Source organism: Drosophila kikkawai, chromosome 2R, assembly GCF_030179895.1.
Source record: "Drosophila kikkawai strain 14028-0561.14 chromosome 2R, DkikHiC1v2, whole genome shotgun sequence".
Lineage (NCBI taxonomy): Eukaryota > Metazoa > Arthropoda > Insecta > Diptera > Drosophilidae > Drosophila > Drosophila kikkawai.
In genome coordinates, this window is record NC_091729.1 from 21,453,889 (window position 1) to 21,468,618 (window position 14,730).

Below are 14,730 nucleotides of genomic sequence, written 5' to 3' on the forward strand. Positions count from 1 at the left end.
ATTTCCAAAAAGATCGTTCGAAACTAAGCGCCCATTGTTGCACACTGACAAAAGATGGTTGCTGCGACATGTTGATTATTATGGCAGTCAACTTTTTTATGGCAGCAACAGACGATCGACAGCTTGACTTTGGCAACATGTTGCTTTTAGACAATTGCTGGAAACTTTGTTGCCAAGACACATGTGTCGCAACATTGGATTTCCGAATCGAATTTCCGGGAAGACTGGAAACGTAGCATCGGTCCCTCAAAGCCTTCGGAAGGTGCCTTCAGAACGAAGTTAAAGTCCGGCTTATTTAGCGGGAACTTAGGAGAATTCAGCTTTATTAGTACGTCACATTTCTTTTACGATCTATTACAAATTTAAAGAACTTTAGTAATAACTTAAATATTCCTCCATTTATTAATTTGCTTGAAAGCCTCCGAGGCAAATCAAAAAGTTACTTCTTCACTTTATTTTTACGATGAGTAATATTAGATCGGTAGCTTCCTTTTCAAGCTCTGATCAAAATAAAAATACATCTTTGTTCTTCAATAGTAATGATGTACATATACTGTACTCAATTGTGGCCATTACCAGGGCTGCCTCCTCCTCTACCGCCTCCACCGGCACCGTAATAAGCTAGGATATAAATAAATATAAGGAAATATGTTCTGCCCAGAAATATTATTTTGCCTACCACAGCAGTTCTCAATCGGAAGAACGCCTTCGTCCACAGGCAGGGTGGCACCACCCAGCTGTTCTGGGGTCATCAGCGGCTTGGCTTCATTAGTAAGCAGGGCCTGGGGCCACATGAGCCCTGCTGGCTGCATCAGAGGAGTCACGGCCACCGGCGAATCTATGTAATAGCTCCCCCTGACAGGCATCGGAATCGGTGGCAAAGATGGTACAGTTGTGTTGCTCCGCTCCAATGTGGAGCCCATTGACTGCGACGGATTGTAGTCTTAAATATGGAGAAATATAATATAAATACAAATATTATAAATACAAAAACTTACAGGTTAAATCCTTTAGCTTGAGTTCCATTTGTACAGGATGCATTCTCCTCTTGTGCACTGTTAGCCCATGTTGGGACTTGGAATTAAAAGTGCACCCGATCTCCGGGCACCTAAAAGCATCTCCAAGACAAATGTGGCTTTCAAATGCACTAAAGGTACGCGTGTTCATCCCGCAATTTTGGCAACGCCGCGTGTTCTTGGAGCATATCATTCGTCGGCCCTGATGTAAAATCATTTAAAATTTAAGTTTAAATAAAAATATTCAAAATACTTACTTGCCCGTCAGCCACCCCATGCAAGCGGTAGTGGGGACGCTTACGCCGAGGAGTCGAGGATGTTACCGAGGGGCAGGGATAAACGTTCCCCATAGCGTTATTTATAGCGTTCTTCACATCTGTTGCGTGTTGGCGATAGGACGATGAAGATGATGAGGGAGCAGGAGCGGATGGCGGGATAATGTCGCGCTTTACGTCCTCCTGAAGCTCCACAGGCTGCCACTCCGTCAGCGGCTTTACTTCCTTGACCGGCTTCACGTCCACCTCCACGTGCTCCTGATACTCCACCGCTGCGCGAAGCTGTCCACCGGCCATGGCCTGCCGCTCCACCGGCACTCCACTGTTTAGAACACCTCCTGACCATTCCTCACCCCCTATTACACTTTTGCGGAAAAATTCGTTGATAACGCTGAAGACTTGCTCCGCTGTCCCCTCTACAAACACCGCACGCATCATTTTTGCAAACAATTTTTTGGCAAATAGCGGATGTTGTCAGTGTTGATAAAAGCTTACTGAAAATATCGGCGAAGTAGCACGCTAGTTAACCGATATCTTAACCCGTAAAGGTAACGACCCAATCAAGTCAAATCAGTCGTCAAGGGAATATGCTGATTATCTTATTTGATATATCAAAATTATTTTAGCTATAATATATATATAATTACAATATAGTTATATAGGTAACAATACTAGTTTTGAAAATGCTGCTATCGATATCGATAGCTTAAGCTATGTAGTTATGTTTTCCCTTCTCGTGGTTTCCGGTCGGAAGATGCAACTGCCAAAGTACAATTTTACTGAAACAGGTGAGTGTTGATAAATTATCCAATAAATGGATTCAATCTTCTCGGTTAATAGAATCAGAAAATGTCTCTATTCAAAATGTAACATTCATTGGTCATTGTCTTGGCTAGTTTTAATACATTCCTAAATAATATTCTTCAGAAGTAAAAAAATTAGAAACTTGGTACCATAAGGTAGAGCTTTATTATTAGATATTGTAAATTATAATTATATATTTTTCTATTCAGTTACACATACATATGTACATATGGAAACAGTGGATCCGATAGATCCCGTGAGATGAGCGACTGTGGCGATGAGTTCCGGAACGTGTTGTGCGTAGAAGCTGGCAATGTATCCTCGCCCGTGATCCTGCTGCCGGGCACCGGTTTCCAGGCCAGCCAGATCCTTCAGCTAAAGCAGCCAAAGTTCCACCAATCCTAACCCTACAACCCCATCCCGTGGGGTTAAAATGTGAATATTAAGAAATTTAACAGTGCCCGGAGAAATATGTAGTTACAATTTTCTGTAATACACTGCGTTTCACTTGAATAGCACATTTTTTTATGCAATTTCAAATCTTGAAATCTTTTAACCAAAAAGAAAACTCGCTGATGTTTAGGTTTCTATTTATAGTGTAATCAATTTTAAATATAAGAAAAGTAACAAAACTTAAATTAAATTAACAATTAATAAATGTTAACAAAAAAACATAAAAACTTAAAAAATTGCACAACAATTTTGTTTCACATGAATAGCACTTTTTTGTTTTAAAGTATATTTAACGAACTTAAATATTAGGAAATGTGTTTTTATTCAATAGTGATTATTAATACATATATATTTGTTAATTTAGTAATGGGTTGAGCCTCCTTTATTCAATATAACCTCGTAGATCCTGTTGGGCATCGAATCATATAGACTTTTAATGTAGTCTAAGGATATTGTACCCCAGGCCCTCTGAATGGCGTCAATTAGTTCTTCTTTTGTTGAAAATTGTTTGCCAGACTCATAAACCTTTCTGGCCAGCCATCCCCAAACATTTTCAATTATATTCAGATCCGGCGAGTATGGTGGCCAGTTCAGAGTTTCAACATTTTTATCTTTTAACAAAGGTTTTACAATACCTGCAGTATGTATTGGCGCATTTTCGTGCTGGAATGTCCAAGGCAAATTATTGAAAAAATTTTCCAATGGTGGAAAAGCCTTTTCAAGGACGTTTAGATACGCTTTTGCGTTCATGTTTGAGGATAAGAATTGGAGCTCACAAGTCACATGGTAAGATATTGCTCCCCAAACCATAACTCCGCCTACTCGACTATAAAAACGCTCCAATTGATGCGTCTCTTTCCTCAGATCATGAAAATAATAATTGCAGCCATCTGGCCCCTCCAAATTGAACTTTTTTCATCAGAAAACACTACGCGCTCCCGCTCGTTACACCATGACATATTGACGCGGCAAAAGGTCAACCGTGCTTCCTTTCGTTTGGGGTTAAGCGGTGGTTTTTTTTTAAGTTTCAAACGTTTTAGATGTTTAGCTTTCGAAATAACTCGCCAAACAGTAGTTTTGCTCGCGTCAACACCTGCTTTTCCCTTATTTTGCTCACAGAGTCATGGGAATTTGAGGCTTCCCGCAGAATCGCACGCTTATCTGAGTCGCTAAGAACACAACTTTTGCGACCTTTCATATTTTTTCCATAGTTTTGTTTGTTTTTTATAAAATTATATACGACTTTTCTGCTTCTTCCAATTTTTTTCGCTATATTAGCTACAGAAAGGTCACAATCAATATAGCTTTGTATTTAGATCTGTTCTTTGTGACTTAGTGACGTTCCAAGATCCATAATTGCACAAAATGATTAAACTATGTTTAACATTCATAAATTAATCAAAAAAAGTGTTTGATTCAATCTCCTTGGCTGCTGAAATGACACGTAATCTAAAATGTGCTATTCAAGTGAAACAAAAAGGTGCAAGTTATTGAAGCAATTTGAAAAGAAAATTACGGTACATTTAAACGGTACATTTTCAGACTTCCAATTTTTGTTGGAAGAGAGTATATGATATGACGAAAATAAAACACCAACAATCATTTCATTCGATCAAGCAGTTGCTAAGATATAAACAAGTAATTATGAAAATGTTTTTGTGCTATTCAAGTGAAACGGAGTGTATGTATAAAGAAATTGGCTGGATTTAGATACAAAATCATAACAGCCGATTTTTAATTTCTGACTGTTTTCAAAAATCTCAGAAAAGAGGCTAAACGAAAAAATTATTTTTTTAGATCATTGTCATTGCACTAGCAAAAGTTAAAAAAGTCACTGCTCCGGCCTCTCTCTTATTTCATAGCTCACTTCCCATTTGTTCTCTCTGTTTGTCAAGTGCTCTCTCTCTCTCCCACTCTCTGTTTCTCATGCAGCTTGCTTTGAGGAAAATGCATCGGAAAAAGCAAACTGCAAACTTAGTTCGTTTTTGGCATGCAATCGCGTTTCGCGTACTCGGAAAATGAAATTTACATATAAAATCGAATAGGAAATAATCAGTGTGTGATTTGTTGGGCGACGGTTTAACGTTTTGTAAAGGTGCAATCGAGTTTAAATTTAGAGCAGGGCAAATAAGTACATAAATTATCCCAATAAGAACCAAAATATTCTTGGAAAAACAAAAACAAAAAGGCAGGGCCTCCAAACGAGTTACAGTCGCACTCACACAACTGGCATTAAACATGTGCCGTCTTTGTCCCACCCGCTGTTGCATTCTCAGAGTTGCATCACGTATACGCACACGAGCACAAAGCTCGCGTACGCACACTTGTTTATAACGTAATAAAAGCACGTGTTGGCTTTGATTTCTCGCTTCCACCTCCCACCTCCCACTCCACCTGTCCCCTGGTTGTTTTGTTTTTATTTTCATGAGTGGCTGTTAGTGTTTGTGTGAATGAGTCGATCGCCCTCTCTTGGCTCTCTTTGGTCTCTGATAACAGTTTCGACTTTGGATTGTGTTTGCGAGCTGTCTTTCTTTGTCATTGCTTTGTTTTTGCTTGACTTTGCTTTTTCTTGCCTTTGTTTACTTTTTGTGTTTCCTTTGGCAAACTTTGCGGTTCTGACGGCAAAGGAAAGCAAATTAGTTTAGTTGTGTCCCCCGTATCTGCATTTCACTGTTGAGGCTCGGGTTCTGAGACAAACCGGTTTCGCGCAGGAACCTCTCGTATTCTGATTAGTTCCCACACATATCAACAGGTAGCTGCAGCAGGGCCTGCGTGTGTGCGAGCAAACTTGCCACCTACTCGAACCGCCCACCCGCGGACACCTCGGCAGCAACTAACAAAACTACCAAACGCTGGACTGCTGAAAGGCCGAACCCCGAACCCGAACCTTCCCAGAAGTTCAAACACACTCGCTCACAAATACACGTTGTGGCGCAACAAGCTTTCCCAGATACTGCCCCCCTCCTGTCTCTCCCCCAGTCCCTGTCGTGAAAACCTGCTGCCGCTGCACAGAAATCAAAAGTGAACATCGCCTCGCCGCCTGCACGAACCCCCCCCGGAGCTCTGTCCCTGCTCGGACGCCACTAGGCGCACGAACGCCAGTTCGTTGCCTTCGTTCTTGGCTCGCGTGAGCTTCGTATCTTGATTTGTGCCCGGTTCTAGTTGGTTAAGCCCCTCGGCTGGGGCTCGGCTCCCGCTTCGGGGAGCGTCGGCTCCCCACTTCGGCCCGGCAGTGGCGCTCGGCCCCACTCGCCAGTCAGTCGGTAGGCAGAGCGAGAGCAGCTGGTAGTTTTTTCGTGGGGATCGCAAGTTTTTTCGTTCGCCAATCGGCGGGGTTGCGGAATTCGTAGTTTGCAGTTGCAGTGCCCAGCGCGTCTCTGACTTTGTCCAGCTAGTACAATCAATTAAACGGTATTAATTACTAGTACCTAGCACGCCAGACAAGTTGGCCCCGTCAACAGGCAAATAGCTCGCCTTTTGGATAGAATGCAAGTGCAGTTGATTAGATTTTTAGCCCGCTGACACAAAACAAAGGCTGAACTGCGAGTGCTAGAACCAGTTTTGATTTCGGTCTTGATGACGTTTAGCTAAATGCGCGAATCTGGCGATTTTTGCCTGTCTTGCAGTATGAGTTTCGGGTGTGCACCGGAAACAAGCGAAAACGAAACAACAATCAGCCATCAGCCATTCACAAAGCCATAAAGCACAGTGAAACCCTTGATAACGAGCCCAAAAATCGAAAAGCCCCACGCAAAACCGAAAACCGTAAAGCGAAAACCAAACCACAACCAAAATCAATCCCGCAACGTTGTTTAATTAAATGCTGATCGAGTGAAATATCAATCGAATGCGAATCGAATCGAAGAATGTGTGTCATAAGTGTCGGAGAGTGAAGTGCAGTCAAAAATGTCAGTGAATTAAATGAATTTCATTTGAATATATTCTCTAAATACCCTCCTCGTCCCTCGTAATCGGAGAGCGGACCGTCGACATCTGGAAAAGTGCAAGTTCATGACGAATTAAATACTTCAATTTGTGCAACCAAAAGGCCGTGCGGTCTTTTAAAGTGCTGACCAAGAACTTTCCGATTAGAGCAATTAAAATTGGCTTTCCATCGACTAACAATAGAGTATACTTAGGATGTGCGGCAAGCACTTGAACCAGCGCCTGTCTCCGGTCCGAGGAATAGTGACAGCCGGCTGGGGCAATTAGGAGCATCGTTAGAACCAATAGCTAAAGTGAAACAAGTGAAATAGTTGCCGAACAAAGCCAGGGAAAATGTCTGCCACTCAGCCAAAGGATAAGGCTTTCAAGACTGACGAATCGATGGCTGAGGCATCGGCCCTTTTGCCACCACCACCGCCCGGAAAAGCGGTGGCAGCAACGGGAAAGGCAATGTATAGCTCCAGCATGGCTTTGTCATTGTTTGATCAGCTGAAAAACAGCGTCAATTTAAACAGTTTGACAATTGGCGCCGGCGGCAGCAGCAACACCAACACAACAACACCACCACCACCAGCAGCAGCAGCAGCAACACAAGAGGCAACACCACGTACAACAACGGCTGACACACCCACCGTCACCCGGTTGCCAGCCCCCGCTCTTCCACCCGCCGCGGATATCGAACTGAAGCCGCCGGCAAAGCCAACGCAAACCTTTAGTACTCCCAGCAGCATTGGCATCGTGCAGGGAACCAAAAGGGGGGCGGGCTGTGTGGCCGGTGGACTTGGTGCTCAGGCAGCCAAATTGGATATAAACGCATTGCGATCTCAGCTCTATCAGGGCGCCAGGAAGACTGCAACAACAACAAACACAACAACAACAACAACAAGGCTGGGAGTCAGCAAGACAACAACAGAGCGCGGGAGTGGAACAAGAGGCTCGAAAAAGCGGTGTCTGGATCGTTACGATTCCTCGGAGTCATCAGACAGGTTAGTGTTATGCGGATATTACGGAAACTTAGGAGAATTTAGTGCCAGAAGCGGTATTTTATGTTTAAAAGCAAGATAGATACATAGATACATTTTGGATTTTCATTCTCATCCTGGTAAAAATGGGTAATATGCCTTAGGAATTAATTGAAAGTGTAGTAAATGATATCTCTAGTGACTGACTTTATGTAAATATATCTGGTTATCAAGAACAAAAACCCTGAAGAACAATTGTGCATTTTAATTGGGTCTAAAGTTAACTAAAGACAACATTTGTGAATACACATCCCTGCATTCCGTCTGGCCAATGTATCTCTTAGACGCACTTTATGGCTATAAACGGAATTTCACGAGTGTGTATCTGTGGACTTGTTGGCCGTGCCAAGACTCTGCTAAAAGTGGATAACCTAAATATATCTGCGAGTTGCATTGCCAAAAAAATGAGCCAAAAGTGGCGGTGAGAGAGCCACAAGACGTGGCCAAAAATAGGTGAACTATAATCGATGCGTTAATCAAATCCCCTGCGAGCTCAACTCAGGCTGGAGAATACTACAACACTAATAACCGATTTGCGCTAAATTTATCTGACAGGTAATCGGTTCAATAATCGTACATGTGAGTAGCTGACTTTGTAAACACTCGGCCAGGCACGCGCCTCGCTGATTGTGAATTTATGACTTACAGATACATTTGTATCTACTTAAATGGGCAGCCACAAAAACATCTTGCCGCAATGCCAACTAATTTCCGCTCATTAAAAATGCGCAGCGCAGCAAACAAAGCGAACGACTGCAGGCATTTGTATTTGTATCTGGCAGATACGCACAACATGCCTCCATTTATCAGTCCCCCAAATGGCCGCTGATGAGCCGCAGTGGCTGCTGACTTTCCATGGGCGGTGCGTGGGCGGGAGAGCAAAACCTCAATGCGGCGGCTTCCTGGCTGCATTCAGATACAGATACAAATGCAGATGCAGATGCAGATACTGCTTCTTCTGCTCTCTCTCTCTCCGGTTGCCTGACTTCTTGCTGCCCAAGCAGACTTTTGGCTTTGCCTGGCTCTTAGCATTTAGCATTTCAATTAAATGGCTGCTGTGTTGTAGCTGCATGCAAATCATGCATAAACTTATTTAACCACCGACATGGCTGTTTTCAGCCGACGTTTCAGGTTTCTGGTTTCTGGCTCTGATTCCGATTTCGAATTTTGATTCCGCTCCTGTTTCGGTTCTGCTTCCATCCACACGCGAGCGCTGTGCCTATCTGCTATCGCGGCTATTGTATCTGTATCTCTCGGTACGATTAACGCGCCGCGAATGTTTTGTCAATTGGCCCCATCGCCAGCCCCTCTTATCGCCCCCTTATCACCAGCCCCCCCCCGGGCCCCCCAAGTACACATCATCGCGTCGGCTTCTGCCCGATGTCGTCGTCGTCTCTCTTCGTTGGCTGTCGGAAATCATTTCGACTTTTGGTCGTTGAACTCTTTTTGATTTATTTATTTGTTTGCTTTTGTTTTTGTTTGTGTGTTTTTTTTTGGGTTTTTGTTTATTTCTGTGTGTGTTTTTTTTTTATGCCGCCTCAAAACATGACATTTTGCTGTTGCTTAGTTTGGTTTTGCATGTTTTTTGTTTGTTCTCAGCTTCACGTGTTTTTATTTTGATTTGGAATCTCAGAGCTGCATATGCATCGCTGTATGCTTTACTCAAGATCCTCAAATAATCTCCTCCTGCTTCCTCAGGCTTAGCTGACCTCGATTTCGGTGCACCAAATTCAAGGGAACCCGACACAAACTCTTACCCCCCTCAGAGAGTAGTCATTAAAAACTTTATTTTTCCACAAAAAACACAACAAATTGCAGTCTTTGCCAGCTAGCTGGCATGGGCAAAAAGTATTGCTGATGCCGGCAAGTACGAGTAACATCCGCAGCTTCGCAGCATACAGGCATTTAACTTTAATTATCGCTCATAAAGCTGAAAACACAACAACTGCAGGGGCAGAGTAACTGCCTGCTTCAGCAATGAAAATCCAGCAGTTGTTGCTGCTGCAATTGCTGTCATCATTTCTGTTTATTTGCAGTGTCGCCCGAATGTGCGAGTGTGCGAGTGTGTGTGTTTGCTATTGATTTTGTCTACTTTTGTCTTACAGGTTTTCCACGTCTTTCCACATTTTTCCACGAGACCCCAAGTGCGACCCACTGCTCCAATGGCGCGAGTCTTTTGCCGTCTGTGGGTTGTGTAGTTGTTGCAGTTGCACTTTTTGCCAAGTCATGCACAGACATAAGCGCGAGAAGGGGGGAGAACAGGGGAGACAATCACCCTGAGATATTGTGTAATCGCCCACGTTGATTTATCTCGTTTAAGTGACTCCGAAACGGCAGCAGCAGCAGCAGCAACTACAGCTGCAGCAGCAGCAGCAGCAGCAACTACAGCTGCAGCAGCAGCATCGCAATGACGTCGAAAGTGTAATATAATAGGTTGCAATTGCCAGTGGTTGCTGCAGCTCTTCCTGGCACTTCTTGGCATTGCCATTTGCCATCAAGTTTTTGGCTATTTTAGCATTGTGGCTTGCCAAGATTTTTGGCAAACCAAAGCGGCACTCTCGCTTTTCCTGGCCAGTGGCCACGCCCTAACACCCTCGCGCTGACAGGCAATGGCCAAGACGATTACCGAACTGATCACGTTAAGGGGTCAAACATATTTTGTATCTACAATAGGCGGGGTGGCTAAGCAGCCATTTAGTATCTTGCTCATCATATCACAAAGAGAAGCTACTTTCGTCACAATCACTCAGAAAATCAGACTAACATCAACAGCCGAGTCGATCTAACCATGTCCGACTGTTTGTTGCTTCTTAAGCTAGTCTTTAGCTATCTAAGTGAAACCTTCTGTAGTTTCTTAGGAACCATAGAAAACTGCAACGGTATAGAAGCTTTGGCTTTATAAAGATAAGTAGCTACTTCTCTTGATAATTTCCTTAGACTCGACATTTAGCTATCATGGAACATATGTATATTCAAAAGCGCATGGGTATAGAACCTTCGGCTTTCCAAACTTAGTTTTCATTCTGGTTTATTTTGTCTTGTTTTTCGTTGTAATATTTTTTGTGTGTATATGTATATATATTCTGCTGTTGTCAGGCGAGTGTGTGAGATGCCTTGGCGAGATTCCCAGTCTTCTGCTTGTAGCTGAATCCCCCCTTGCCGTCGCCGCCCCTCTCTTCTTTTAGACCCTCTTTGTTGCACCTCCTGCTGTCAGCCCTTTTTGTTTTTGCTTTTTTCCACTTGTTCGCCGCATTCTTAGTTCGCTGTGATTGCTTTTGTTGTGGATACCCTGCTGGGCAAAGGCATGCTCGACTTCCAGATAGCCCCGTCTTACCCTCATAAGGGCAGGGTGCACCATGTTCGGTTCGTAAACCCAAAATATTCGTGTTCATATTTTAGTTTTATATGTTTTTGTGGCAGCAGCCATCCAGCTGGCTCTCGCATGTGTGAGTGGTTGTGTGAAAAGCAGTTTAAACACGAAATTAGAGCCTCCCCCGGCCTCTCCGGGCGACCCACCGAAAGCCCCTTGTTCCCTCAGGGAGCGCATTAAGTCGTAATAAATGCTCCCTGGTTGCATGCTTTGTACATTGACCTCAAAACGTAGCAAAGCCGCCGAACCCATGTACCCCCAGCCTCATGCTCCTTGTGTCCCCTCTCCTTTGCCACGCCCCCTCCCCCCCCTGGCCCCCTGGCATGCTGTATCTTTTTAGCTGGGATGCTGTTCGCCGTTCGCCGCTGTTGCTTTTCGTGCACATTTTGCTAAATAGCTTCCATTTACGTTCCATGGAAAATGCAATTCGCAGTTCGCAAATCGCAATTGTAGAATGCAGACATTTTTTGCCGCTTGCATTTGTTTTCCCTGCTCGCACGCTACTTTGTCTCTAGTAACAATGGCTGCAGGGGCGCTGCATTCGCGACTTTTCGGGGCCATAAATCAAAAAAGGTAAAATTCACAGCGGGTCTCAAGTAGGGACTTTCGGGCTAACCCGCGAGTGGGGGTGTAAACTTAGCTATTAGGAGAAATTAGGTGAAGGAAATAGTTGGGAAATGGTAATCTCGAATGACAAATGTACAAGACACTTGCTGGCAATATGAGATATGGGTGGTCGGAAGGTGTTTACTTAGGGGACTTGTCTTTTGGAATGATATAACCCCTTACCTTTTCATTTTGCGGGACATAAATGAATGGTAAATTATTTAAAATTTCTCTGAATTCTTGCAGCTCTCGCCTTGACCTATTTGAAAACTTGTTTCAAAAAGTATAGTATCATGATACTTCAAGTACGTAGTAGAGGAGATAGTGTATTGATTCATAAATCTTCTGTGAATCAATTCTTTAATATCTTTGGTTGCAGGAAATGCCACCAGACGACGACGAGTGTAAGAGTTCAGACTCCACTGGTCTGTGACCTCGCCCCCTAGTATTCCATTTAGTGCCTGGCACCATGAGCACATTTGTGCAACAGATGCATAATTTATGCATCGATGTGCAAATCGACGCGCCAGAAACCGTAGTGTGTAAACCCCGCCGAAGAGAAAAACCAACAAACCGACAACTTAATGGCATTCTAATGCCAACCGCCAAAATCAAAATCATATTAGCCCAAGCTCTGGATGTGGAGTGGCCTGGTGCAGTTGTAGCGGATTTTGCATCTATTTTGTGAGAACACATTTTTGGGGCAGGACAGGGCAGGGCAGCAGCAACAGCATCAACAGAATCGTGGCAAATTTTCATTAATTATAACGTCAGGCAGCATGCAATGGACGTTTCACAGTCACTCTGCCCTTGTACACTTAGAGGAGTTCAAGCTAAATAGTATGTCCTTTGGAAAAATACCTATAGTATTAGTAGAAGTTGATTGGTAGATCCAAAATGAATAAAGAATAATTAAGTATAATAAACTTAAACTTCTAAGTATCTTGTCACTACATATCTGAGTCCTAGGGTCTCTAATTCTAGCTAAAATCGGTTCCCAATTTAAAAAAGGAACAACTACCAAATTCAGGACGATTTATTTGTGAGTGTAGTGTGTGCCGGGAAACCACCTCTCCTCGCCCAGAACGGTGGCGTGCAGCTGAAATAACAGCAGCAGCAGCAGCAGAGCTGTGCCCCAGCCATTTGCAGCTGGAGAGCCAACGGTTGCCCCACCCCATTACATCCTCTCCAGGCCCCAACTGACACATCACGGGCCAGACAGGCATCCCAAAAACCGACTGACGGCAGTTGCAGGCATTGCATCGTATTTTTTTTTTCGCTTTGCGCGCCAGCGAAAATTAGTCATTAACTTTTTAAGCATCGACTGGACAAACATGGCGTATGAGTGATGGGCATGGCGGTCATGCGGCGATAAGCTCCACAACTGAACTCGATTCTGTGGCGCATGTGGCAATTATGCTGCTGCCGCCACTGTGCTGCGAATGCACGTTAGAGATGCACTTGATGCAATGGCAACGTATTTTCCATGGGCTATTATTAAGTTGCCAGGATGAGGGACAGGTTCCCTCTGGGAGGGCAGGATATGTTGGGAATAGGGTGCAAATGGTTGGCAATAAAACAGAAAGGCTTTTAAAGTTAAGGCTTAAATAAATTAATTTAAAGTCTAGCAGAAGCTGTTGTACCAAATTTTAGGGAGTTCGACTCAGTCATACCCTTTGCAGGGTATTATAATTTTAGTCAGAAGCTTACTAAGCAGTAAAGGAATCATTACCGACTCTATAAATCAAATATATTCTTAATTAGCATCAACAGACGAGTTGATTTAGGCATGCTTACTAGAAAAATTCATTTATTCCTTTTTTTCTAAATTTTATTAGGGGTTACATCGTTAAGATAGCCGAAAATTTGTGAAAAATTGTAGTATGCCAGTTTGTAAAGCCTCTAAAAATTGGCACAGAAATATGTTTCAAAATTTTTGGCATTTTTAATGATCGATTTTCGACTTGATATTCTGATTCTAAAGCAAAGTGCCAGGGTATACAAACTTCGGCTACCCAAATTTCGATTTCTTTTTCGTTTTTCCATATTATTATGCCACAATTTTAAGTAAAAACAATTTCAAGATCATAGAATTTATTTTATATCGATTACTTTTCCCTTCCGCTTCGAATGCTTTTGCTTTTCGCTTGGCTTTGACCTTGACGTGTGCCTTGTCCCACTTTGACGCCCATTCAAAGCAAAGCTAGACAATAAGAAGCTTTCAGAAAGGAAACTGAAAGGCCAATTCGAATGGAAAAAAACGCAGAAGAAAGGCAAAAATCAGAAAGCTAATCAAAGAAAATGTGAGAATTGGTTGAAAGTCGGAGACAAACGGCAGAAAAACTCACTCGGGGAGTGCGTACAGCTCAGGAAAGGGGAAAAGTTGGGGAGCCTAAACAAACCATTATAATCGGCTTAAAGAGTGTCAGGCCTGACTTTTGATCAAACTGAATTGAATTGTCAATTGAAAATGAAATTTTTGTTGACTGTGGCATTGTTGATGTCGCTCTCGTTGTGGTTTCCGACCATTGTTTTGGTCCATTGATTAGACATGAAATTGTGTGTTCAAATATATTAATTAATATACATATATCCAGAGGCAGTGTTACAGAAATTGTGTTTCAACATTTCTGCAGCTTTTATTTGTTGTTGATTACTTTGTGTGTGTGTGTGTGGGGTTTGTGTGCGTGAAATTAGTTTGCGGCTTGAAAGAGAAGAGGAGCATTGCGGTGTTTGCCATTCTAATTAGCTAAAATAAAATCAAATTAATTGCATAAATACGTTTATTTTGAAATAAAATCATATTAAATTGCATGTGGAAGCGTGGCCAGCGGCGTGGTCCAAAGGGAAAAGCCAGAACAAATGGTAATTAAAAGTTAATTAGGCTGAAAGCGGAGTAAAGGGAGGGCCCACTTTCAGCCACCGCAACAGGTGTTACAATCAATGGGTTCGGCATCTCTTCTAACGCCTTTTCAATCAATTCATTCAATTTTCGCAAGTAATCATCGAATTCGACCTTTTCACACTGCCAAAGGCAGGCACAGTGTCCAACAGAGACATAATTACTATAATAGTGGACGCCACCGTTTTTTTTTCCCCCCTGTCAATAATTGAGTAATTGACAATGTTGCTTATGATTATACCCTGAGCTGGTTCTCCTCCGAACAAACGACACTTAACAGTCATTCCTGCTGTCGGCTGTCCAATTAAGCACTCAAACTTACTCTAAATACCCTTTC

At 43.0% G+C, this 14,730-nt stretch overlaps 2 protein-coding genes across 2 annotated transcripts in view; one reads left to right on the forward strand and one right to left on the reverse strand.

The window, feature by feature from the left end:
• Positions 1-379: 379 nt before the first annotated feature.
• Positions 380-1,768, reverse strand: LOC108085080 (uncharacterized). The gene is made up of 4 exons (XM_017181550.3): positions 1,274-1,768; positions 999-1,218; positions 680-943; positions 380-621 (listed from the first exon to the last, which is right to left on the reverse strand). The coding sequence occupies exons 1-4, from the start codon at positions 1,727-1,729 to the stop codon at positions 560-562; spliced, it is 1,002 nt and encodes a 333-aa protein (XP_017037039.1). The 5' UTR covers positions 1,730-1,768; the 3' UTR covers positions 380-559.
• Positions 1,769-6,037: 4,269 nt separating this feature from the next.
• jing (AE binding protein 2 jing) overlaps positions 6,038-14,730 on the forward strand; it is a 114,084-nt gene continuing 105,391 nt past the window's right edge. Inside the window, exon 1 of the mRNA XM_041777212.2 lies at positions 6,038-7,479. Coding sequence (XP_041633146.1) covers positions 6,827-7,479 — 653 coding nt within the window. The 5' untranslated portion in view covers positions 6,038-6,826. The remainder of the gene's footprint in view (positions 7,480-14,730) is intronic.